Source organism: Tursiops truncatus, chromosome 1 (genome assembly GCF_011762595.2).
Source record: "Tursiops truncatus isolate mTurTru1 chromosome 1, mTurTru1.mat.Y, whole genome shotgun sequence".
In the NCBI taxonomy this organism is placed as follows: Eukaryota; Metazoa; Chordata; class Mammalia; order Artiodactyla; family Delphinidae; genus Tursiops; species Tursiops truncatus.
Window position 1 is genome coordinate 87,246,724 of NC_047034.1, and position 25,493 is coordinate 87,272,216.

General features: G+C 43.0%; 1 protein-coding gene and 1 long non-coding RNA gene across 4 annotated transcripts; one reads left to right on the top strand and one right to left on the bottom strand.

Moving 5' to 3' along the window:
* Nucleotides 1-579: 579 nt before the first annotated feature.
* RBM15 (RNA binding motif protein 15) lies at nucleotides 580-8,474 on the bottom strand. 3 transcript variants are annotated; one of them, XM_073809741.1, is made up of 3 exons: nucleotides 5,489-8,474; nucleotides 5,069-5,203; nucleotides 580-1,461 (listed from the first exon to the last, which is right to left on the bottom strand). In XM_073809741.1, the coding sequence occupies exons 1-2, from the start codon at nucleotides 8,352-8,354 to the stop codon at nucleotides 5,103-5,105; spliced, it is 2,967 nt and encodes a 988-aa protein (XP_073665842.1). In that variant the 5' UTR covers nucleotides 8,355-8,474; the 3' UTR covers nucleotides 580-1,461; nucleotides 5,069-5,102. The 3 variants fall into 3 exon arrangements, with proteins under 3 accessions (XP_073665842.1, XP_019775565.1, XP_073665839.1); XM_019920006.3 differs by lacking the exon at nucleotides 5,069-5,203; XM_073809738.1 differs by having other exon boundaries at nucleotides 580-5,203.
* An 8,341-nt stretch (nucleotides 8,475-16,815) lies between these two features.
* LOC141279554 (uncharacterized) lies at nucleotides 16,816-24,396 on the top strand. The gene is made up of 3 exons (XR_012334019.1): nucleotides 16,816-16,831; nucleotides 20,294-20,389; nucleotides 24,058-24,396. It is a non-coding gene; the product is annotated as an uncharacterized lncRNA (long non-coding RNA).
* Nucleotides 24,397-25,493: the final 1,097 nt, after the last annotated feature.

Here is a 25,493-nt window from a genome sequence, read left to right on the forward strand (position 1 = left end):
ATCATCATCCCGCATGGAGACAGACAGCACTAGGCCTCTTCCATCCGAGGTTAAAATTCAAAACAAGCCCAACAAGCCTGCATTTCAAGGTGGTCTTCGTCTGCAACTAGTTAAGTTTAAAACTGGCAAACAACAATGGTGTCTGAAGCCAATGGTGCAGCACTGCTGGCTTCCTCTTGAACTCCAGCGTTGTCACTGTGCACCGAAGTCTCCTGCTGCAAACAGGGGAGTTGTTCTCCTGTACTGGAAACAGCTTCCAAAGCTCAGGAGCCCCTGTACAGGATAATGCAGGAACTAAAGGCAAACACTTTTTCCTCCTTAAGGATGCCTCCATTTTTTCCTCACAATCTGTACTACCAACCGAAGTGACTGGGCCTGAGTGTGCGTTCGTACCTATGAAACCGTCACGGTGCATGCACATCCAAGGCATGTGGAACCACAGGTCAAATAAGGCACAGATACCAAGTAACGGTTCTAATTACAAACGCTAGCTCTCAGGAACTCTTCATCCATTCAGAACTAAACCCATCACTGCATAACTCTGGTAAGAAGCCCCTGAAGATGGAGGAGCTCCTCAAATGTGTCAGGAAAGGCTTTATTAACATCATCATTAACATTTAAAAAGCAAGCGGAGCATTTCTCCTTCTTTTGGCAATTTGGTGCAAATGTTAAGAGCAAGATAAAGCAATTTCAAACTTTTCTTCAAATTAAAAATGAAACTAAGGCCAAACGTGATGGGTGAACAAAATAAATCAAAACTTAAATTTCAGCAACTCCGGCTCTTCAAACCAGCAAAGCCCCCGACTCGTGCACTGTGGTGAGGCTTACGGTGCTTGCCCCGGCTTCTTGCGTGCCAGCAAACAGCACCATTTCCTCATCAAGTTGAGGACTGAGAAGCAAACGATCCCCTTCACTGCAAACAAAGGGGGTCACAGTAACACTAGTGATCCTTCAGAATTGACACACTGTGATAGTCAAAATGATGGTCTCCCTGCTTCTTGCTCAAGACATACAAGATCTGAGCAGCAGCAAGTACCCCCTCAGCTGCAAACAAAGGGGTCAAAGGTTTGCCGTCAATTCACTTCCAGGCAGAAAAACATTTTCCTCAAAAGAAACAATTTATTTAGAATAAAACAAAAGCAGCTCAACTGTGAGCGCACGTTTGAGTGACAGCTACTTTTAAGCTGTGTGAGCCATAAAAAGGGTTTTTCTTTTCCAGAAATCTTGTGTACACAGCACAAAGCAAGGTCATTTTTTTTCCACTTAAAACACCGGCATTGGCATCACAATAGCAGATACACAACTTTAAGCTGCCATTTTAGTAAAATGCACAAATACTAAACAGATTAGCTTTCTTCCATCAAGAGGCCCATGTAAACTCCACATAAGCCACAACTTCTCTTCAAAAAGGTCCATTAGAGCTTTGAATTCCGTATCTTCATCCGTTGTTCACCAGTTTTGCTTGCGAGGGGGGGGGAGGGGAAAAAGGTTATTCAGTACAAACGTTTACAATATTAAAAATATATGTATTTCCCCTATGCCATTATAGCTAAACATAACATTAACAAGACCTTCCTGGATAGTCCACCTTGACTTCAAAAAGCACCAATAATACCCACTGGCACAAACCTTGAAATGAATTTACTGTATGAATAGACAACAAGTAAAACAATAGGGTGGATTTTTTTTTAAAGACTGCAATTAAGTGAGGATTATAGGACTGAAAATATCCTTGGTACTCATGTAACTGAGTAAAACATATCAGAAAAAAGCAAGTTTACAATCAATTTATAATCAATATATTCTAAATATAACTTAAAAAATGAAACTATAAAAAGGTGGAGTTTAGTCAAACTTTTACCCCCTCTATTTTCATTCTGTAATTTATATGGAGCAATACAGACCTACTCCATTACTGTACAAAGGGGTCAAGATACAAAGCCTTTTAAAAATCCACCTTCATCTGTGTTACCAAAGACAGCAGCTGTTATTTTCTTTTAAGAAAACCCTCATACAAACAATCGCTAAACAGCCAAAGAACACTGTAGGACTTTTACTTTCCAACTCTGTTTACATCATACATGTAAAACTCTTCATTAAGCTAGACAGTTCACCGTGGTTACCTGAAATCATTTTCTCCCTTTAGGCACATCACTAAAACCAGAATGTTAAGAGGGTCAGCTCCATTTCTCTTCTTGTTCTCATACCTAACTCCTATCTCCAAACCAAACACTGTGGCAGAGACAGAAAAAAAATGTCCAGAAATTCTCTCCAAAAATTTTTTCACAAAGAAGGTCATTAAGGCCCTCTTCTCAACAAGATTTCCTAGTTCTATTACCACAGTTTTTGGTGAGTGGGTCCTATAGGGAACCAAACTGCAGTTCAAGCTGTATCTGCAAATGAGCAATTTCACTGTCTGAAGAAAGTGGATTTAAAATCAAAACGACAAAAAACAACACAAAAATTGTCAGTGAAAACCTGCTCATAAAATAGTTTTTAAATAAACCTAAACAAGTGTTTGACTCAGAAAGCAACACCCAACTTACTTTTACTATTGTACCTCAAATGATCTGAGTTAAGAAGGTCCAGAGTATATATATTACCTTCAAAATGTGACAAGAGCTTATACCAGCCAGAGGATGGACATTTTAAGATATAATCCTTAAAGGGAAAACTCTATCTACTCTCAGGTGAGAGTCAAAATATACATCTTAAACCAGGAATTTAAATTTTTTGCATGGAAAACTCTTTATAGGGATACCAGTTATAACCAACAAAATAATATAAAAAAATTGGCTAGGAGCTGAATGATTAATTTTTCATAAACTTTGAAGTTGTGATTAAAAATCTAAATTAGCTTGATGGTTTATTTTTTTTACCAGTAATACTTAATAAGTCATTTAATGATATCCTGAAGAAATTCTTTCCATTCATTTGAACTGAGTTCCAAAAAAATCAATTAAACAAATACATTTTTTTTAAGTAAAAGAAACAATTGGTTGTCACAAAGAACATCCAATGTTGAGATTATGAAATTCTGGCTAATGAGAATTAGAACCAGATGGTTTTAGACATTTGTTTTCATTACACTCTGAAGTTTTAAGTAGTTTACCAATATTATGAACCTGCACAACAGAACGAGCAACACAAATTAAGAGATTCATCTGAATGATGGCACTCTGCAGGTACACACTAAACTAAACATAGTTATAATACATACACTTAGAAATGGTATCAAGCCATTGTTTCAAAAACATTGAAGCACAAACTGCCCAGATCTAACAAAAGCCACAATGTCAGATTAAGGTTCAAACAAACATGGAGCAAAACCCACAGTACTCTGCTCTTCGGTAAGCTGTCACATCAACTTAAAAAAAAAAAACAAAAACCACACACACTTTGGATTAGAGTAAAATTAGATGTCATGGACTTCACTCCCTAAAAGAGTAAAATTATTTGTCCAGCCATCTTATCAAAAGATATTCAAAAGTTAATGGTTAGTGAGATTATTTAAACTGGAAAAAATGTATCTAGCCACAAATTGTACTTTGACCCCACTTATGCACAGACTGCACACTTGCATAAGTTTCTGAACAGGTGTCTACTCCACATTAGCATGTCAAGCAAAGCCTTTTAAAAGCAAAAAGGACCAAAAGTCTTAATTGTAGGATTTCAGGTATTTTCCCTACAGGCACACCAAGGACCTTTGTGCTCAGAGCCTAGTATCTTCCTTCTCTCAAAATGGCTAGTTTTTCCAGTTTAAAAACAAAAAATACAAAAACTTCCAAACTTAAAAAGAAAATTTACAAATGCATAGTGAAAACCAAAAAGGATGACACAGAGTGATGAGGCTTTCATGCTGACATGCATTAGACACCTGTCATAACGGACAATTAAAAATTACATGACGTTTCCCTGGGTTATTATTGGTGCTATTTCAAAACTATCAGCTTTGATAACAGAAAGAAAACAGTTGGGTTCTGCCAGGCTTTCAAGAAGTCACTTACACAGACTAGAAACACGACCATGATCCAAAGGTCCTCAAGTTTCTAATCATAATTAAATATCAAAGGCCTTAGCTAAAGTCCTCAACATTTAAATCACAGGGGAAAATATACCTACAAATGACCTGAGAAACTAGGGGTGGGGGTGATGGGGGTAGATGAAAAATAAAGACAAACAAGGAAAACACCCATTACTGTTAAGCAGCAAAAACCCTTGTTAAGAACCAGAAGTTGATATAATCTTCAGTTTTGGAAAAAAACTGTCAGGATGGGCTAAATTATTTTGTATTCATTCCAGGTGTCTGAGAAAATAAACCACTAAAAAAGAGTTTTCCTAAACTGACATTTCAATTTTCTGTGGTTGGACACCAGTGAAAATATAAACACAAAATTTCAAAGATATTCAAAATATTTTCAATAATGTAATGTCATTGCTAGCGTTTAAATATGAAAATAAAAATACAAGCAAAATTTGGAGAGTATGTCAAAGGCATTTCACGATGACATATGGCTGATTAATGCCCACTGAAACAAAAGATGACTTATGAGCCTGCAGACAACTCTTCTTTCTATTATTGAAATCAGAAATTTGAATGGATACAAAAATAAAAACTCATCTCTGATGAAAAACACAAGTTTTGAAACATGCACAATTAAATTAGAACTGTACCTGCTACATCTCTCTGAAAAAGTCAGTGAAACCACCACCACACACCAACAACTGACCAAAGAATTCTGATTTTAAAAGCACCTACTCACTTCCTGCATACTAGTGTAAGCATAAGACATATGTGGTTTGTAACATACTCCTCAATTTTTACTGAACAGTTACTGCTACAAACCAAAAGTGCATATACAGGATACAGAACTCAAGAGCCAATGATAAAAATGTGTATGTTAAAGCAAACTCTCTGGGAATAAACCACGTATTTTAAGAGAAATACTCAAATACCTGAATAAAATAATCACAATGCTATATGATTTACCAGCTTATACTAATGAGATTCCTGATCAAATTTCAGCCACACAAACATTTCTGGTACAGGAATTATTTACCTACATACCAATCAAGCCATTTTCAGGTGTATATTATCATCTTTATATAGTCAGTGGGCTCTTTGTTTTCCAAATTGACTTTTCAAATTTCTGGTTTTGTAACTTGGAGGATTTTTTTAAGCTTAAGCTTAAAAAAGAAAAAACTGCAGAAAAAGAGGAAAAAAGTTACTCATAAGAGTGGGAACTCCTAATTAAAGTAAATCCATTTGCCTGCTACCTTTAGGGCATCCCTTTCACTTAAAATAATAGCTAAACTCTCCTGACTTCTATTTTAAAGAGGTTTATAAAAATATAAAAAAGAAGAAAGCTACAACTAAACAACTAATTAAAAAGAAAATTTCATCCAATGCTGTATCCCATCACACATCACAAAACAGGAACCATGTCAAAGTACTAAATACAAGTTACATATGGACTTTAAGACGCACCACGGACAATGATCATGACCAGGTAATCTTCTTCAGATTTGGCCAGTGCCTTGGCAGGGGAATCCAGGAACTTCTGGGAGAACTCACAGGGTGGGAAGGCATGAAGGACTCCGGTGTTTTCCTTGTCTTTGTTGCCCCCCACAGGGAGGCTGATCACCCCGGCGGCCTGCTTTTGCTTTAAATAGGACACGAGGTTCCTAAGTGGCCTCTGAGTAGAGGTGGCAGTGTCTGAGGTGGCCGAAGAAGAGGAGGACCTGCTATCAGAACTTCCAGGCACAGCCAGAAGAATAGCATAACCATTGGGCCCTGCCACTTTGATGCGTCGAGTTACTTCATCCAACTTGGGCTGGTCCAAACGAAGACGCTGAGTGATTTTTAGCTGGGCCACTTTGCCTCCAGTTGAGCCCTCCACAAGAAGACTACTAGCCACCTGGAGGTCACCCTGCAACAGATGCATGTTGGAAGGAAAGTTGCTGTTCTTCAACAGAAGCATGCCCTGCCAGGCCAAACAGAGTTTGGGAGAGGCTGCTGCTGCAGGGGCTGTCCCACCATCCTGTTTCTGGGAAGGGGACTTCAGCTTCGATGAAGCAGTGCTGGTGCTGGGTGCACTCCCATCAGACCGGTCTTCTTTTTTCAGAGGGCTTTTTCCCTCAGTGGAAGCAGCTGTCCGGTGCTTCCTATCCCGTTCAGCTGATGCAGAGTTTTTACGGTCTCGCTTGTCACCCTGGCTCTTCTCCAAACTACCTCGCCGGTCTCTGATTGGAGAGGGCCTTTCCAAGAGAAGACGGGAAGATCGATCATTGTCACTGTTGTAGCGATCCCGGCTACTGCTCAATTCTGGACTGCGGTCAGGAGAAGGTGCACAATGACGTTTTCGTGGACGGTCACTCTCCGGGGACCTATCCAGATGCCGTCCCCCGCTCTCCTCAGGCAGCCTTCGCTTCCTAGGTTGGTCTCTGCTGCTGGGCAGATCTCGATCACCTCTGTCCCGGTCCAAGGACCAGCCATCCCGCCTGCGATCCAAGCTATCCAGTGGCTCATAAGCAGGCACAGCAGTAGCTGCAGTCCGAGTGCTGCGTTCACGAACTGGGGGCGGCGGTGGCACCCAATCGGAGTCAGGATAAAGGTCCCTATCACGATCTCTGTATAGTAACGGTGGTGTCCTGTCCCGAGCACCCCTCAAAGGGTCAGGTGCCCGGTGTCCAAAAGCATCTGTCACCAGTTCATAATGAGTTAAGGGCAGAGGCTGCAGATATTGCTGCTGGTAACGATGTTCTGTGTCTGCAAAGTCTACTCTAAGGCGACGATCTGGGCCACCAAGTGGGAAGCCCCGCATATGGGTCCAGGCAGCATGAGCTGCATCCAGGCTTTCGTACTGGATATACGCCCAACTATCACCTTTGCGGTAGTCAATGGTGCGTATGGTGCCAAATCGGTCAAACTCCCGTGCCAGGGCAGCAAGAGGCACCCAAGGACCCAGGCCACCTACCCAGAGGCGGGTGGTGGGTGTAGCTTTGCCATAACCAATTTTTATAGGATTCCGAATTATAATTTTGCCAGACATTGCTAGTTTGGCCCGGTGAGACATGTCTAGGTTCTCAAATTTGAGAAAACCATAGGTACTGGTCTGGCCCCGAGAAGGCCTCTTGATATCTACTTCTGTGATGACTCCGAAACGATCAAAAGCCCTTCTTAGATCACTCTCTGTCACAGTGATGTCTAGGTTGCCCAAGAAAAGCGTCCGGTTAGCGCGCTGATCATCCTCGGGTGAGATCTCATCCACTTCTCTGAAAGGAGCAGCACCTGCTCCAGCTCCCACCCTTGGCTCCAGACTGTAGGCTGGGCGTACTCTCTCATAGAACGAGTAGTCTCGCTCCCTCTCCAGGTCTCGGGGCAATGGTGGCGGAGGTGGAGGGGGCAGGCGGCCAAGAGCCAACTGCTGCAACCGGTAGTCTCTGTATCCCAAGGCTGCGCCACCAGGGGAAAGTGATCTCTGGCCTCCACCACCTCCTCCAGGGGGGTGCCGGTGACCACCTACAGAGGACCCGACAACACTGGCTGACGGAGGATAAGAATCTTTGTCTAAAGGGGAGCGGCTGCGGCGCCGGCTCACATACACAGCTTCTATCTTCAGGGGCCGGTCATAGAGCACTAGACGGCCTCTGGCATGCTTGGCCGCCCGCGCGTCCTCTGGCCGCCGGAAGTTCACAAAGGCTACTCGCTCATCCCCGCTGCCAGAACCCGAGAGATGACTGATTTTGACACTTACATCACCGAAGCGTTTGAACTCGTGAAACAGTCCGTCCTCCACCGCTTCGTCACTCAGCTGAGACCCCAACTCGCTTATCTTCAATGTCTTGTATTCCCCGCCGTCCCCGCCGCCAGGAGCTGAAGAGGCGGCCCCAGAGGAACGTGACTCCCCGCCTCCACCCCGGGAGCTGCTGCGCGACTCGCCCCCGCCCGAGGAATTTTTGGTGCTTGGGGAGCTGTAACTATGCAAGCGGCTACTGGAGCTGCCCCCACCGGTGTCGTACTCGCGGCTACCACCTCGGCTGCTAGACTTGTCCAGATGAAGGCTGCGCCGCGACCCGCCGCCGCCGTCGGTCTTTCCACTGCTGCTCCCATTGCTGCCACCAGAGCCCCCTAACTTCTTGCTCCGCTCCCCGCGGGGAGTCGAGTCCTCACCACCACGGGAGCGTTTCGGCTTGACTGGGGAGCGCTCTTTTCCCTTCATTGTAGCGGGTCGTCGGAGGTCTTCTCCGCGAAACTGACTAACCCGCCGCCCCGCGCTCGTTTCACACAGCGGAACCGCACGCCGCCATCTTGGACTCCGCCGCGGCAGAGGTTCCCGCCCCGCAGTCTTCATTGGTCAATTAGCTCCTCTCTTCTACAGTCTCATTGGGAAAACTATTTGTCTGTCTTTACATCTCCCCGCGCTCCGGGAAGGCGCCCGCCCGACCACTGTTATTGGGTTCCCAACGCCCTAGTCAGAGTACCTCATTGGTTCTAGTCGTTGTCCGTCTTAACGGTTCCTCGCGCCAGACTGTAGCTCCGCCCCCCGCACTCTATGGTCACCTGACCCGAAGTCTGGAGGCGTTGATTGGACAAAAAGTCTGCCCTGTAACGGTACTTCTTGCGCGGTGAAAGCGGTGATCCCACCTCCTCATCCCTTTCATTGGTTTACGACCCCGTCCTTTAGCCTACTATTTGGGAAGTCGGGCCATATGTTCTAGCATTTTTTTCTGAGAGGCCGGGTCACTGCGATCTCGCGAGAGAGGCAGAGTGTGAGACAGAGAGAGAGAGAGAGAAAAAGAGAGGGGGAGGGTTCCCTCCTTCTACCCCCTTCTTCCAACTCCTCCGGCGGCTGAAAGAAGTTTAAATCTGATTGGACGTTGACGAGGAAATTGATAGGCCGAAATAACTGTCCATCACTCGCTTAAAGGGGTAGGCCCCTACACTGAGGAGGCTGCCTGAAGGTGAAAGAGTAGAATACGCGCTTGCTCTGCGACGTCAGTTAGACGTCGCGAGACGGTGACCATAAACCAGATCCGCCTCCCCACGCTTTCTGCGTTCTCCTCTCCAACATTTGTTCGGTCCCGCTGCGTACTTGGTTGTGCTTTGGTCCTCGGGCCTCAGAACTTCTGGGCTTCCTACTTCCTACCTGTGTGGGACAAGGGTCTGGGCAGGCTCTCCGGCTGTCGGGACCCACGCACCCTTCAGGAAGCCGTCGCGGGGCGCCCACCGGACACCATCCTAGCCCCTCTGGCCTCTGCGGGAACAGCCTGAAAAAGCCCCACTCCCCCATGCGCCAGAAAGCGCTCAGGGGCCCGCGGGGCAGGTGGGCGGGGCCGGGAGTTCACAGTTCACAAAGCGCCGGCTCACACTAACGTCAGGGGCGGGGCGGAGGCAGTTTTGGGCTCTTGGGGACCCGCAGCCAGGACGCAGCGGAGCTGGGGCGCAGCCCTGGCTCGGGAGCCGGCCTTCCTCTGCGTGTTCCGTTTTCGCCTGAGTGCCCCCGGGCAACCCAGGAGAGTCACTGAGGCTTCCAGTTTCGCCGCCCGCGGGCGGGGTGGGGACTGTCAGGCCAGGGCGGAGGGGTCAGGGCTTCCTGTTTTGTGTTGCAAATTTACGTGGATTTGGGGTTTTGTAGTTCCGTAATAGAGCTGCGTTTGTTTTTCATATGTAGTATCCCTCCCTGTTGAATAATCGAGTGCAATTTACGCTCCATGCAGATGTGTCGCGTTTTTTTCTGTGGCTTCTTGTACGTCACCCCACCCCGGGTTAGTCTATACTAGAACCCAGTAGAACAGCCACCTTTCTGTCTGTAAACCCATCTCTTTTAGTTCTTTCAATCGTTAACCGCTTTAAAACCCAACTTTCTTTCCACAGATCTTCATCGTGTCAGACGATAAAGCACTTGCGCGAGGTGCCGGAGACCAAGATGATAACAGGTACAGCCTCTGTCCGGCTGCCCACCGTCTGGTGAAGGGAGGTAGTGCTGAGTTCATCACAGGGGTTAGGTTTCTGCAGTCCTCCCCGATATCCTCCGGGCAGAGGTTAAGAGGATTCTTGTATTGATCCTCTCAACCACACCTCTCAAGATCCTATCTGTAAGGAGAGAATATGAGATGTTTTTTAAAGGCATTTTTCAAGGTAACAGGGTCCCCCAAACTGAAACCTAAACTTGAAACTTTTAAGATTAGGGACTGCAACCTGTTTACCCCAGCCTTAGCCATCCTTCTTTTTATTAAGTAATCTTGAGGAAGGTGAAGATATGAGCCTTTTGTCTCTTGATTACATCAAAAAACTTGAAAGAAGCCCAGTATGTAAAAGCATATCTATGATATTGTATTGTGTAGACATAGTCATTGTATTAAAACCAGGTAATGAAATAACTTCATGAGACATAGTACGATGTGTATGATATGCTACCATTTGTGGTTTTAAAAAATGATATACCTGTATATGTGTTTGTACATTTTTTAATATATATTCATAGAAACTTAATTGAGAATACTTAGAAGTTGTTACTGAGATCATGCTAAGGAGGGGCTAGGTGGAAAAAGACAAGTTTTCATTCTATACCTTTATGCATTATTAAAAGAAAACTTTTGTTTACCATGTGCATGCTATTGCTGTTTCATTGTTTTCAAAATAGCGATTATTTTTAGCTTTCCTTAAAAAACTTTTTATGGAAAAACTAAAAAATATACAAAAGTAGAATGCTATAAAGAATTCTCTTGTGCCCAACACCCAATTTCAACAGTTTTCAAATCATGTCAATCTTGTTTCATCTACACTGTCCTCTTGCTCTTCCCCCTCTTCATTATTTTATCTGCCCCTGACATGGAATCAGCCATTTCTCCTAGGGGTTCTGGTTCCTTTTAGTGGGAAATGATACTTACAGATAGAAATCTGGATGCTAGGGAATTTAAAAAAACACATTATTCAAAAGAAAAAACTTTGCATAGTTAGGGGGTTTCAGTTTTCATCTGTTTCAAGGTTATAGTAACACAACACAAAGTTGAAGTTAAGCCATTATCTGATTACTTTAATCAGTGTTATAGCCAATCCAAATAAATCAGGTTCCATCCAAGGTGACTATTTTTGGCCTAAATTGACCTGCTTAGATGACTCACTGATCAAAAAAAAAAAAAAAAAAGGACCAAATAAGTATAGTTTCCCAAATCTCATCATAGGGACTGAGGGAGCACAAGAATTGAGGGAGAGAAGTCAGAGAGCAATACCAGTATGTGTGGCAGTGCCTGAGGCTCTGCTAGGCTTAGTGGCTTGACATTTGAAATACTAGGGAACTTGATGGAAGATACTGCCCACATGTGGCTGCAGTAGGAAGGTTTATCTAAGGGGTGGGGAGCTGACAGCCTGTCTGGTATCAAGAGGACTGGTAAGTTTAATGGGTAGACGGAAAAGGACTGGATTCCATTATCAATAACAGAGCCAAAATATAGCCTGTGGGGGGTGTGTGTGTGTGTGTGTGTGTGTGTGTGTGTGTGTGTGTGTGTGTGTGTGTGTGTGTGTGTGTGTGTGTGTGTGTGTGTGTGTGTGTGTGTGTGTGTGTGTGTGTGTGTGTGTGTCGGTAGGACAGAACTGAATAATGACATGATATGTTGATCCAAGATGTACTTAAAATAAGTAATTTATTTTGTTTTCATTTTCTCTGTGTTTTTTAAAGTATGAAGTGGCTTAGTGAGGTTATATCAGCCTATGTTCACACATGCACTTTAGAGAGAGCTGAGAGAGGATAAAAGTGACCCATGGTTTAGAGGGCCAAGACTTTAAACATTTTTTCTTGTGTTGGTGAGCGAGTTGTTGAGGTCCAGTCCAGGCTTTCATCTGGTCTCCTTGTGATCTATGGCCAGATTTGTGAGGATAACTGACTGTGAGAAGGATCTTTCAGCGGTCATGAAAACAGAGTTAAGCTACCAAGCTATCATAGCAGCATGTTGATCTCTCCTTTTAGTGCCTTGTCGAAAACGAAGAAATAGTGTTGAGGAAAAGCTGCCATTGCCCATTGTGGTGTCAGTGTTGGCCACTTGGAGCTGTACAACTCAAAGGCCCTAGAGGACGCACCCAGCAGGAGATTGGCCACAACTAGCTGTCTAAATGCAGTGCTTTCTCCATCTCCTTTAAAATCAGTTTTAGATTAAAAAGGAAAGCAAAATAAAAGTTATGTGCATGGAAGAAAGCTGTGCAATTAAAAGGTATCAATATGTTTTCAATCAAATGTGTTCTTTCCACCCTCTTCCTTCCTAGGTTTTACTGTTTGTGTATCCTCAGTACATACAGAGACAGTTATGACTGCAATATGAAATTTATCTTGGGAGCCGAGAGCCCTTTGATTTCCCTGACAGATACAAAAAGGCCTGAAGCTGGGAATTTTAAAAAAAAATTTTCCCACTCACAGTAGTGGATTAAAATTTTCTGCTTCATTTTCTTTCATAAAGTGAGTGGTTTCCTAACAGTAAGGTTTGTTTTGTTTGCTCTGCAGAAAAAGTGTGTATTTTACCCATAGACATATATGAAATCCCTAAAATAGCGAACAATCATTTGGGACACAGTTTGCATTATAAAGTCACTTATTTGTGGTTTGTAGAATTTTTAAAAACAGCTTTATTAAGATATAATTTACATACCATAAAATTCACCCATTTAAAGCATACAGTTCAGTGGTGTTTAGTATACTTAAAAAGCTGTGCATGTGGTTCATCCTTTAACATTGTTACAGAAAGCCTCTGTTATAATTTCTCCTACTTGACTAAGCCCTAATACAATTATCTCTTTCATTTATTTAGACATAGGGCAGTGTCTAAGAGCATGAACTCTGGAAACAGCCAGCCTGGATTAAATCCTAGCTCTGCTGTGGGTCTCAAGAGTTACTGTTAATCTCTCTGGGCCTTTATTTTCTCATCTGTAAAATGGGAATAATCATAGAACCTCTTTACTGGGAAGATTAAATGGGTTAAAACACACTGTTGACCCTCAGTATCCACAGGTTCTGCATCCTTGGATCCAACCAACCGTGGGTCACCTGACTGTATTAAGAGCTTAGAAGATGTCTAGTGGTGGTGCAGTGTATAAGACTCCACGCTCCCAAAGCAGGGGCCCAGGTTTGATCCCTAGTCAGGGAACTAGATCCCACACGCGTGCAGCAGCTAAGGAGCCTGCCTGCCACAAGTAAGACTCAGTGCAACCAAATAAATAAAGAAATATTTTTAAAAAATTATTACTCTAAAAAAAAAAAAAGAACAGTGCCCAGTACACAGTAAGCATGTATTGCTATTGCTAGTATCTGTTCTCTCTGAACTTGAGTACACAGAATTGGATTAATCATAATCCTTAGTTCATGACACATAATCATCAATGGTCTGTCCATGGGCCTTTAAACTTTTCATTTACTTATCAAGAACATAGTGAATACCCATGAACCTATCATTCAATGCAAGAAAAAGACAGTTACCAATAATTTACACCTACATAAATGTTTCTTCCTTACCCACTGCCTACCCTCATAGATGGCTACTATCCTGAATCTGGTATTTAGAAATCCCTTGTTTTGTTTTAAGAACTTAAAAAATTTTTAATGGAATTTAAAGTTTTTTAAAGAAATTTTAAAATCCCTGTCATGAGGTTTGGGGAAAAAATATATATATATGAATTCTTTAAAATTCCTTAATATATATGTATGTGTGTATGCATGGGCGCTCATGCACATGCACACACATCACCTTAAAAATATGTTATTTTCGTTTTGCTTATTTTGTAACTTTATACGAATTTGTATTTGTAGTCTTCCTGAGACTTGCATTTTTCATTCATAATGTTACTATGACTCTTCCATATTATCAGAAAACTTTCAAGGAATGGATCATTTCCTTCTATTTTGATGCCCTGCAATTCTTACGCTACCACACAATCTAATATGGCTTTTCAAATTCCAGTCATCAAATAACCATTCCAGTCACCCAAAAGGGCAGATGATGGGAGGAACAACAGCATGTCCTCCTCCTCTTAAGACACTACCTGGAAGTAACACAATAAGATTCTATCTCACTCGCCAGAAGGTAGACCTCTGGCCACACTTAGCAAGGAAAGCCGGGAAGTATATTCTGTATCTACTTTAGCCCAGCTAAAAATCAGGGGTCTTATTTCTAAGGAAAAGGGGGAGAACAGGCATTGGGGTCACCAACGGTCTCTTCCACAACTACCTACTGGGTAAATTACATGACACAATGCATGGAAAGCTCAAGGTACTTAGCAAGGTTCAATTAAAACTGTCATTTCATGATTTCACTTACATTATCCAATTTGATCTTCATAGCAATCATATGAGTTAGGGAAAATATGATTATCTTAATTGCAGATTGGGAAACTGGTTCAAGAGGCTAAATACAGTTGTTGCTGGTGGTGGTACTTTTTGTTTGTTTTGTTTTAAAGAAAGTCCAAGGGAAAGGAGCAGTAGTAGCCCAATTCTGGAGTCCTGGCTTCTCTCGACAAAATCTACCTTCCACAAAGTCCTGTAATTCTATGTTCTGTGGCTTTCTGAATCTGGCACATAAGTCTGCAAGGTGGGGGACAGAACTTAAGTCCACTAACTAAGTCCCACTGCGGGACGCTTTCCACTGTACCCCATATGAACCAGGTTCTTGAAAATGACATGCATCGTTCTCCAGCAGCAGCCTCTCCTTCCCACAGGTTGAAATCTGAACAAGTACATCGGATTACATAATTCACGAATAGATAATAAAAATAGAAGCCAGACTTTACTGAGCGCATACTACATACCAGGCATTCTGCAAAAACTTTCCTTGCATTGGCTTGCTTCACCCTCACAACAACCCAAGGAGATAGGCAGGCTTATAATCCCTCCCTTTTTTTTATCGGGTAAGGAAACAGGCTTAGAGATCCAATATATTTTACAAATATTTAAGAAGAATACAATGTGTAGGTTTGGTTTTTTTCCCAGTCTGTGAAAGCATTTGATTTGAAGTCATCCCTACATATTAGGGGTGACACTAGAGGCTGATTGCCTCCCCAATATCCATTCTCCCCTTCTATGTTGTGAACAGATACAATACTTTGACAGGGAAAATTGTAACAAAAAATTTTACAACAAATGACATAGACAATTCCTTAGCTCACTAACATAGTGGGAAAATATATAGTAACTGTGTTAGTATCTGCCTACTTTAAGAATGGTGTTTTAACCTCAGCAGTTTATAGCAACTGGAAGAGAGTATTTCATTTGATTGTAGTCAATTTAGAGGCAAAAATTAGCTGACTTGCAAAGGAGATGGGAACTCACAGACTCTCAATTATTGGACAAAACTTCTAAAGTCAGAGGCAATCAAAGCTTTATTTGCTGCTCCTTATTGGGTATTAGGCAAAATCCTCTTGCTGCTCCCATGTCGGGTGGAGATTCCAATTTAAGGAGTTCTGGATGGTGTGTTGTATGTAGTCTTCCTGTATCTTTCATGTCGAATTCCATCCACTTATAAACACTGGTGAGGTTATAAAGTTAATAGAATATGACAAAAAGTTGTAGATTCTATATTTTCTGGTGTGTTTAGTACCTAAAATTTCTCACACAAATGCAATTAAGTTCTGAGATCTCACAAGCTATCTCTGTGAGCCCACTATTAGCAAGAAGAAACCAGCTTTGGGGAAACCCAGCCCCTCAACACAACTGTAAATAGCCTAGTAGAAGAAATGGATTTCTGCAAATATTTGCACATGTTTGTGCATGACCATAGACAGTATTTCCATGACATTTTAAAAATTATGAGCTCCTTTAACTAATCAATTAATCAATCTTTTTAAAAGCATGTTCTATGTGCCCAGCATAGTGAAAATACAGGGAGAAATTGTATGACATGATCCCTACCCAGAATTTCCTTGGATGAGGATAAAAATCAGGTACACTTAGGGCTTCCCTGGTGGCGCAGTGGTTGAGAGTCCGCCTGCCGATCCAGGGGACACGGGTTTGTGCCCCGGTCCGGGAGGATCCCACATGCCGCGGAGCGGCTAGGCCTGTGAGCCACGACCGCTGAGCCTGCGCGTCCGGAGCCTGTGCTCCGCAATGGGAGAGGCCACAACAGTGAGAGGCCCGCGTACCGCCAAAAAAAAAAAAAAATCAGGTACACTTAAAATTAGTCACTGAATTATTAAAATATAAAAAATTTAAAGTTAAGTATAAAAGTTTAGTTATAAGAGAACTCAGTGTGGGCTGGAGTAGTCAGGGGAATTATACGTGTTCATTGTAAAATTCCAGACGACGTAGAATGCACAGGGTAGAATCGTATGTTCCAAGCAAAGTTTCATAAGGGTGTGACCCTAAATTTCCTTACTGTGAACATGTCACTTAAACTCTGTAAATTGAAGCTATTGTGAGGAAATGAGAGAGTATGTAAAATATGAGAATGAGAGCAATTATTATGGGTGAGTTATGAGATAGTGTTTAAGCTCTAAAGACCCCAGAGGCTTGGGGACAGGATGAGACAGCTTATAGCTACTGTAATTGGGGATAGAATGAATGGACACCTGTTTGAGGTGTTTTCAAATATGTAGAAGAAATTCTTTTTTTTTTTTTTTTAGAAGAAATTCTTGCATACAGTTGAGGGTGAAGAAGATCTCTGTGACACCTCCCAGCTTTGAAATTCCCAGATGCCTGGAAACAAACCTATAGTCCCATAGGGTAAAAGCAGACCCCAAAGAACATGGTTACAGTCAGGGGCTCTCTTTGGATCCTAATGACAGATGCTCCAGAGAGCATCTCTAATCTGAGGACAAAAGCTTCTATACAGTGATTTGCTTGAATGAATTGAGGTAAGAGCAGACCACCCCTTTCTACACCCCCAATCCCTCAGGTGCAGAGAGAAGATTTCTGGTGAAGTGGATGGTACCTGTGTATTATTACAAACCCAGCTCTGTGTGGGTTCAGCTGCTTTGTAGAAGAGGGACTTGATCTAGACCAATGAGGATGAATTCTTGTCATCATCTCTTCCACCACCATCACCAAATAGCCATCATCCTAGACCACTTCAATAGCCTTTTAAACAGTCCACCTAGATCCACCCTGGCCCGCCTCCAATCAGTTGTCCACTCAGCAGCTTGAATGATCTTTCCAAAACACAAATCGATGGTTTCCATTGCTCCTCAAATAAAGACTAGAATTCCTAACATGGCCTATAATGTCCTATATGGTTTGGCCCTTTATACCATTCTAGCCTCATCTTGCTCCCCATCCCCCATTGGCCTTCTTTCTGTCCCACACACTCACGGAACTCCCTCCCATCCCAGAGCATATGCTCTTCTCCACTCTCATCACCGGGTGAACTCCTATTCATACTTCAGGGATCATTTCCAGGTTACCTCCTCAGAGCAGCCTTCCCTGACCAGACTGAAGTCCCCTATTACAGGCTCTCACTTGCCATGTAGTGTGGCTCTCCTTCATTGCACGGTCACAATTGCAATTTTACTGTTGTAAATATTCGATTTACAATTTAGTGCGTTTGATTTATGTCTTTTTCTCCCCCCAGTTCTTCATAAGGACAGTCCTGTGTGTCTGGTTACTTACCATATTATCCACAGTTCTCAGCACACCGTCAGGCACATAACTGACACAAACAATTTTTGTTGAGTGAATGAACATACATAATCTATATCAGTATTTCCCAGTATCCCATAAAATGGTCCCAAGAAGAAAAAAATGAGTTTAGAAAACACTTTATACTGTATTATCCAAGCCTCCGACCCTGCCCCCATGCATCTTTGCATATAAAAGACTGGCAAAGAAAGAAAAAAAAAAGGACTCTCTCAAATCCTGCAGTAAAGAAGCCTTCATTTTAATATGACCCAGAATGTAAACCAGGGTTCCCTAGGATGTACTCTGGGCAATGTTTCCACTCAAGGGAGACATCCTAGCTGCCCGAGCTAGTGCTGTTTTTGGTACAGCAAATGGTAAGAAGAGTTTAAGTGTTTCCTAAGAGGAATTTCCCAGGAGTTAAACTGCCCTGGGAATCCCAGCAAGTCTAGGATTTAGGATTTGAAAAATGGAGCCACAAGTACACATGAGCTCTACTAATAGAATCTGCCCCATTAGCTGAAGAATGGACCCTACTCAGCACAGCTTGTAGCATAATAAATATGTGCTCAAAGAATGAATGGAGAGAGAAATTATGTGGTAATAACCCCTCAGCTAGTGGTCCCATTTTTTCTTAAGAAAGATAACTGTATGGTTAAGCTTAAAATTCAAGTGTGAGTGAAAGATTTTTAAGCTTTGATGGTTAATGTATGGGCATTTTAACTGGCTACTCAGTGAAGACTGTGGCATAATAAACTTCAGGGTTCACAGGAGCTCACCCAGTTACAGGATGTAAAGAGGTACCACTAACACTCGGAAGCTAAGTAAACACTGATCTTCACTTGTTGGTTTTGTGATAAACATTTTGTCAATTGCTATTTTTTTCCTAGGATTTAACATTAACTTCCTTTTTGTCGAATCCAATGTTTCCTTTTTCCCCTCAGTGTTCACCCTTCTTGATCTTTTGGGATCTTTTTGACTGCGTTCAAGAAACCTTTCTTCTTGAAATTCTTCCTGACCTTGTTTCTGTGACCCGTACTTTCAGTTCTATAGCATTTCAACCAATATTTATTGATCATCTCTGATGTGCCAGACACTGGGCTATCATCATTCATTTATGAACTCATTCATCAACATTCATTGAGTTCTTACTAGGTATCGGGCACTGTGCCAGTGACTGAGATACAAATATGAGCAAGATAACAACCCCTGACCTGAGAAGCTGCACAGTCTAGGGAAGGCGACAACTAACACATCATGGCAGGACGAGGCTAGGATACAAGTACAGACTCAGGGGCTATGGTCCTCAGAGAAAGAATCAATTGCTTCTCTCTGGAAGGGAGGGATACGTTGCATAGCACAGTGCCTGGCACATGCTAAATCTTCAATAAATATATGTCAAAGGAACAAAAACCCTTCCAGGAAGAGAGACTAGCATGATTAGGGGATCTTCAGGGAGCCCTACTGGCTAAAGTAGTGGTTTTTAGCTCAGTGGGACAGAATATCAGATTCTCCAGGGGCATGGAAGGGGTGGTGATGGGGATGTTTATCTGAAAGAGATACTTTTTCCTACTGTTACTATTTAATTTATAAATTTTATGCACATGCATATTTAAAAGCACATTATGTAAATTATTAATTTACAATTTCATTTTATATATTTTTATATTGAGAATACAATTATTATTTTCATAATACAAATTACAGAAATTAAAGCTCAAACTATGAAAGCTGGTAGATAAATAGAGAATATAGAGGTTCTGCAGCAAAGCCATTGTCCTCTTGAGGGTAGTGGTGAGATGTTTAACAGAAGTGGGAGCAGACTATTGGGTTGTAAAGGACTGTATCCTGTAGGCTAGGGTTTGTCAACCGATGTCAGAATCAAAATCACGTGGGGAATCAATTCCCAGACTCCAACTGTTTTAGTCAGTGTTCTCCAGAGAAACAGAACTAGTAGGATATAGATAAAGATAGATGATATAGGGCTTCCCTGGTGGCGCAGTGGTTGAGAGTCCGCCTGCCGATGCAGGGGACACGGGTTCGTGCCCCGGTCCGGGAAGATCCCACATGCCGCGGAGCGGCTAGGCCCGTGAGCCATGGCCGCTGAGCCTGCGCATCCAGAGCCTGTGCTCCGCAACGGGAGAGGCCACAACAGTGAGAGGCCCGTGTACTGCGAAAAAAAAAAAAAAAAAAAAAAAGATAGATGATATAGATACAGATTAAGACACAGATACAGATACAGATAGATACAGCTATGTCCCAAGACCTGCAGTCGGCAAGCTGGAGACCCAGAAAAGCTGACAGTATAAATTCCAGTCAGAGTCCAAATGCCTGAGAACCAGGAAAGCCAATGGTGTCAGTTCCAGTCCAAAAGCCAACAGGCTCAAGACCCATGAAGAGAGAAGTTTTCAGTTTGAGTCTGAAGGCAGGAAAAGACCATAATCCCAGTTCAATCAGGCAGTAGGAGGAGTTGCCTTTTACACAACCGTTTTGTTTTATTTAGATCTTTCATTCGATAAGGCCAGCCCACATTGGGGGGCAATCGGCTTTATTCAGTCTTCCAATTCAAATGTTAATCTCATCCAGAAACACCCTCACAGACACATCCCGAATACATTTGACCAAATGTCTGGGCACCCCATGGTCATTACAGTTGACCACCGTACCACTTTATAGTACATACTGAAATTTGAGCACCTTTGCAGGCCATTTGGAACTGTGGAAGGTTTTCAAGAAGGGAAGCGATTTGATAAGATTACTTGGGAACCACTTAAGAAAGAACCCTGGCAGTTCCGTGGAAGGTGAGTGGTGGTAGGGTAGGGAAGGTGAGGCAGGATGCAGTGTCATGGAACAGATTAGAGGACGGGAGCTTATTATGCAGAACACAATGATGAGGTCCTACTCTCTCCTATGCTAATGACCCGTGTTCCGATTACTATTGCTGTGTAACAAATTACCCCAGTGCTTAGCGGCTAAAAACAATCATGGATCAGGAATTTGAGAAGGGCTCCATTGGGTGGTTCAAACTTCAGGTCTCCCATGTTGTTGCAGTCAGATGTTGGCTGGGGCTTTAGTCATTCCATCTGGGCTGGATATCCAAGATGAGTCATTCACTTGGTTGGCAGTTGACATTGGTTGTAATCTGCTACACACGGCCTCTCTGGCAGAGTAGTCTGAGGGTAGTCAGACTTCTTACGTGGCATCTGGCTTCCATTCCAAGATAACCAGGCAGAAACTGCATGGCCTTTTCTTATTTATTTATTTATTTATTTATTTAATACAGCAGGTTCTTATTAGTTATCTATTTTACACATATTAGTGTATATATGTCAATCCCAATCTCCCAATTCATCCCACCACCACCACCCCCAACCCCACTTTCCCCCCTTGGTGTCCATACGTTTGTTCTCTACATCTGTGTCTCTATTTCTGCCTTGCAAACTGGTTCATCTTTACCAGTTTTCTAGACTCCACATATAAGCGTTAATCTACGATATTTGTTTTTCTCTTTCTGACTTATGTCACTCTGTATGACAGTCTCTAGGTCCACCCACATCTCTACAAATGACCCAGTTTCATTCCTTTTTATGGCTGAGTAATATTCCATTGTATATATGTACCACATCTTCTTTATCCATTCATCTGTCAATGGGCATTTGGGAAACTTCCATGACCTGGCTATTGTAAACAGTGCTGCAATGGACATTGGGGTGCATGTGTCTTTTTGAATTATGGTTTTCTCTGGGTATATGCCCAGGTGTGGGATTGCTGGGTCATATGGTAATTTTATATTTAGTTTTTTTGCATGGCCTTTTCTGACCTAGGCCCAAAAGTCACACAGCAGAACTTCCACTGTGCTCTATTAATCGAAGCTTTCACAAGCCTGCCCAGGTTCAAGGGCAAGGAAATTAGACTCCACTTCTCAATGGGGCCAGTAGCCAGGTCACAATGTAGAAGAGCATGTGCAATGGGAGATATTGTCATGACCGTCTTTGAAAGATATAGACTGACATAGCTCCCAAATCAAGCTTTCCAATCCTGACCTCTTATCCACTCTCCTGTTTTAGATACACAATTGCCCACAAGATATCTCACTGGGAAGTCTCATTGTCACCTCAAACTCAAGTCTAAAACAGAATTTAGGACAACAGTCCTCCATCCTGTAATCTTATTATTTTGGTAATGTGATAACTTAAAAAAACAACATAGACTAACCCTTTTATCTCTGACCTTTCTTTCTCTGAAAAATAACCTGCTACCAAATCCTGTCTTTTCTTCCTTCTTCATATGGATTTCTTGGATTCTCTTCATTGCCTGCATTCCCTTTGGTCCAGCTGGCCCCGAGCTGGTCTTCTCACCTCCACCCTCTCCCTTGCTCTTACCCATTTTACATGCTCTAGCCTGGTTAGTCTTTACCAAAGCCCACATCCGACTTTCCTGCTCAACATCCTGGAGTGGTCCCTAATGGAAATCCATTTACCTAACTTTCTGATAGTGGGTTCCCTGGAAAAAGTTCAGCATGCAGGGTGTTTCTTAAGTAGTGACTTTGAGATTGACGCCTGTGGAAGGAAAGGGAAAGAGCTAGGATTGGGAGGAAGGAAAAGTGGACCTGCAATCAGACCCAACGCCAGCCTCAGCTGACCCCATGGGGGGCTCTGGAGTTAGAAGGTCTCACTAATTTGTGGCCTTCAGAGTTGTCCCAAGATGAGCTGAGATGCCTGGGCCTTTGTATTTCTGCATTGTTTAGTCATCAGACCACTGTGGAAAGGATCGTGACCTTGGGGGTAAGGCAGCTCTCTGTAGTTGAGGAAAGCCCTGAAATGGCTGACAGCGGCAGGTGTCTGCTCACAGCATTCCCAGGAGCGGGGACAACAGAGTCCTCCACATTCTCCACATTCACTGGTACCCTTGTCTCTTCAATCACACCACCCAAGGCTCACCTTCTCCTTAGTGCTCCCAGGCTCACCTTCAAGTCCTTCTTTCTTTTAACCTTCAGCAAACTCCATTCCATGTCACTCTCTCCATTTTGGCTTACACTCTAATTATTTCCTGTACGTTATTTTGCCTCACTCCACCCAAGCTAGGTTATGCACTCTTTGGGGGAGGAATGGAGGCATGCCTTTTCCCCAGGACATCAGCACAGAGATAAGTCCCCACATACTTACAGCTGGACCTCAAGAGATGCTTGGCGATTGGTTAACCAGAGCCTCTGGTTACTGTAGAGATTGCTCAGAGAGTACCATTTCCAATATCCATTACCAAAGCAGAATGAATGGTTTAGGAAACCACCACTTCCTTGTCCCTCTGGGGAAGAAGAAAGCTAAAACCCTTGCCAGCTGTGCAGAGCTTGCTGTGCTGGGTCTGGGGCGGGAGCAGGCGCTGGGCACAAGCCCAGTCTGACTTGAGCCACAGCCTGAGGTTACTCCCCGTCCCTTTGTCCCCCCCCCCATAAAGCAGAGCCAGGGATCCTTTGGTCTCACAGGGTGCTGTGTACATTTAACTAATTAGTGGCCATAAAGTGTTACCCAAATGCCAAGTGTAATTATGGTAAGCAATTATTTTTGCCTGGAGAGGCAGCATTCTAGCCATTGTCGAGGGAGGGAGATAAATCTTGGTGCATTCTCTGGAAGCCCATGGGAACAAGAGCTGTCTTCCTGCCCTCAGAGCATCAGAAACCCGGATATAGCTTTCTTACACCCAGGGCACACCTGGGCAGGAATCCCCCAGAGGAGCATCTTTCTGTTTGCAGAGTCATTACTGCTTTGGGCAGAGGGAAAGTCATCCCCAAAGTGCACCGCCAGAAGCCACCACTCAGGCACCTTTGTGTGTGCTTGGGCTCTGAAGGCCACTCACAGCAACCCCTCCTCCCTTGGACCCCAGAAAGGTTGTGGGCAAAATTCACTTGGGATTTTCCTACCACCCCACAGTGTCTGAAATTTAACAATAGCCTCCACAGTCATAACAATAAATTAAAAATAAAGCACTTTGGAGCTCCCTAAATGGAAGTTTTCACGTGGTTTTTATATTTAGAGTTTTGTTTCCTGCTCTGGGTAGATTTTATAAATAACCAGGGAATGCTGGAGAGAATTTCCATATTGACTTTCCTTCTTTTTTCACATAAGAAACTCCAAGCAAGTTTATATCTTGTGACCTTTCTCTCTGAAAGTCTATAGAACTAGATAATGTAAATAGAAAGGTAAATAGGAAAGGAAGAAGAGACAAAGGTATGGAGACAACTTAGGCAATGTGTTTATTTAAAAATAAATTCAATTCTGCCTTATGTCTTGAGATAAATGCAGATTCATCCCAATATCCTAAACTTGCTAGTAAGTCTTAGGCTAATACTAGTTCACACTGGTTGAACATTTGTCATGTATCCAGCAAGATTCTAAAGCGTTTCTTAGGTGTTATCTCATTTACTCCTCATATTAACCCTGTAAGTAGATGCTATTATTGATCTGTTTTATAGAGTGGAAACTGAGGCCAATAGAAATGAAGTAACTTATCCCATGTCAGTCTGACACCAAAGCCAGGGCTCCTAACAAGATCACTCTGCTACTGAAAGCTGGAGCACACCATAAATGTGTATGAATTGTCATTTTCTAAAGGAGAACCAGGGCACTATAATATAAGGTCCTGGGATCATGAAGATACTCTTATGCCAGCTCACTGGACACCAGAGAAGCAGTTTTCACCCTCTTTACCCACGCAGGGACTATGCAGTCTAAGAAGCCTTCTTGTGTCTAGAACTCTGAGCCTCTTCCAAGAGGTGGGAAGTAAGTATTGAATCTCTTTTCTCTGAGTGAAATTTGAGTCCATGTCCATTATTTATACTCACTCAGAAATAATCTTAGAAAAAGATGTTCTTGCATATGAAAAGCTTTCATTTACACACGTACAGACAAAAGTTTTCCTGCCATGTGCCCTTTCCCCCACCAGTCTAGGACACTGCCTATGCCCATCATGTACTCTCAGAGTATCCTGGACTTTTCCTTCAGAACACTCATCATGGTGTGGGATTATATGCTGCCACAACTACCTGTCCAGTGTCTCTGCCTCACCAGACTGTAAACTCCATGGGGCAGTGGTTGAGTCTGTGTAGCCTCCCCAGGGCCTGGTGCAACGCCTGGCATGAAACAAGCACTCGGATACTGCTGGGGGAGCAAGGGATGCTATCCGTGTCACCGTTTGGTTCTGAGAAAATGCTGCCACAAACTGAAAGAGAAACCTGCTTCTCTAAAACCTTTAAAGACCCAGTTCAATTTTCAGACAAAATAAAGAATTTTTCAATACACAATTTCAATTATTTCTGAAACGAGTGGCTTTCCCTTGTGCTGAGAATACTGGTTCTGGAGTCAAAGGATCTGGTTCTCATTCTCTGATCACTACTCACTGCATGATGATGGTCAAATATTTTAATCTCTCAGTGTGTCCATTTCCTCCTAGGTAAAGTGGGGCTAAACCAGTGTCAAAGCAATGATGTAAAAATTAAAAGAGTTAACAAGCAAGTGTTCAGAATTGGGCCCAGTGCATGGGAATCCATAAATGTTGGCTCTTATTATCAGTGTAGCTAGCAGCCTAGAGCTCATACAGCTCTACAGCAGGTTTGGATCATGCCTAAGAATTCACAGGATATGAAGCCAAATTGAGGCCAGGTGTAAAGGCATCTGGACTCAATATCCCTGCTGTCAAGACTCCCTAAGAGGCCAAAGGGAACCTCTCCCAACCCCAGCCTCCCAAGTGTCATTTATTTTATTGCAGTTGTCCTGTGGTCTCAGGAAGCGGGGAATTCCTGGTCTTCCCAGGCCTTTGGCGAGACTCCTGCCTGCTCTACTGCTCTACTGCCCGTTTGGGTTAGATGCCTCGGGAAGATCCTCTTAATTCAGAGAACTCGTGACTCCGTGG

What these genes read in the sequence shown, in the direction of transcription:
- RBM15 (XM_073809741.1), bottom strand. Translation starts at nt 8,354, where the DNA reads ATGAAGACTGCGGGGCGGGAACCTCTGCCGCGGCGGAGTCCAAGATGG. An exon ending in GGTCATGATCATTGTCCGTG is followed by an intron (nt 5,204 to 5,488) that starts GTGCGTCTTAAA and finishes CTTTTTCTGCAG; the next exon opens with TTTTTTCTTTTTTAAGCTTA.